The sequence below is a fragment of the Loa loa genome, assembly GCF_000183805.2.
Source record: "Loa loa unplaced genomic scaffold supercont3.5369, whole genome shotgun sequence".
NCBI classification, from domain to species: Eukaryota; Metazoa; Nematoda; class Chromadorea; order Rhabditida; family Onchocercidae; genus Loa; species Loa loa.
In genome coordinates this window covers 1-576 of record NW_018113542.1, presented here as the reverse complement: position 1 = coordinate 576, position 576 = coordinate 1, and the positions used below count along the sequence as shown (strand labels likewise).

At 40.6% G+C, this 576-nt stretch overlaps 1 protein-coding gene across 1 annotated transcript; it reads right to left on the bottom strand.

The window, feature by feature from the left end:
* Nucleotides 1-27: 27 nt before the first annotated feature.
* On the bottom strand, nt 28-429 carry LOAG_19323 (hypothetical protein; the record flags this gene model as incomplete). The annotated part of the gene is made up of 2 exons (XM_020451968.1): nt 28-117; nt 160-429. Coding segments are annotated over 2 exons (360 nt in total), but the record flags the coding sequence as incomplete, so codon positions are not given.
* Between the last annotated feature and the right edge of the window lie 147 nt (nt 430-576).

The window sequence follows — 576 nt, the reverse complement described above, 5'->3', positions numbered from 1 at the left end:
GGAGTCGAAGGAGATTTGAGACTTAACATCTTTTCTTTTTTCCTTTGAAAGTTGTATTAACTTTTGTCCAACATCCTTTTTATGCATGATTAGTGTTATTATCGCTTCATTACCTTGCTGCAATGTTTGGTATATTCCTGTTTCACCCATTGTGATTACTTCGGACGCTTTTTCTTCCTTTTTCGTTGAGGCGATTGTTCGTGTATACTTGAGCCAGTCATCGCTTATGGACTGGAGCGTCTTGATACACAATTGAATTCTTCGGAGTTTGTCTTCGAGTGTTCTATTTCTCATCGTATAGAGGATTTCCTGTTGCTCTATCGTTGTATCTGGTTCCGGAGACTTAAGTTCTATTGAATTTATTTCCAGAAGAAGATTGACTAACCTCTCTTTTGCCGGCTGGATGCTCGCAATAATGTTGCTGGACATAGTTCCCGGCTCGTGGGACCAAATAATATTGTGTCGTGGATTTCTGTTGAAGTAATTTGCAGTCAGTCAATAGTTGGAACAAGCAGGGGGATTTTACACGTTGGTTATCGAGGAGAGAATTGGAGGTCCCTTGGAGTATTAGCGGCA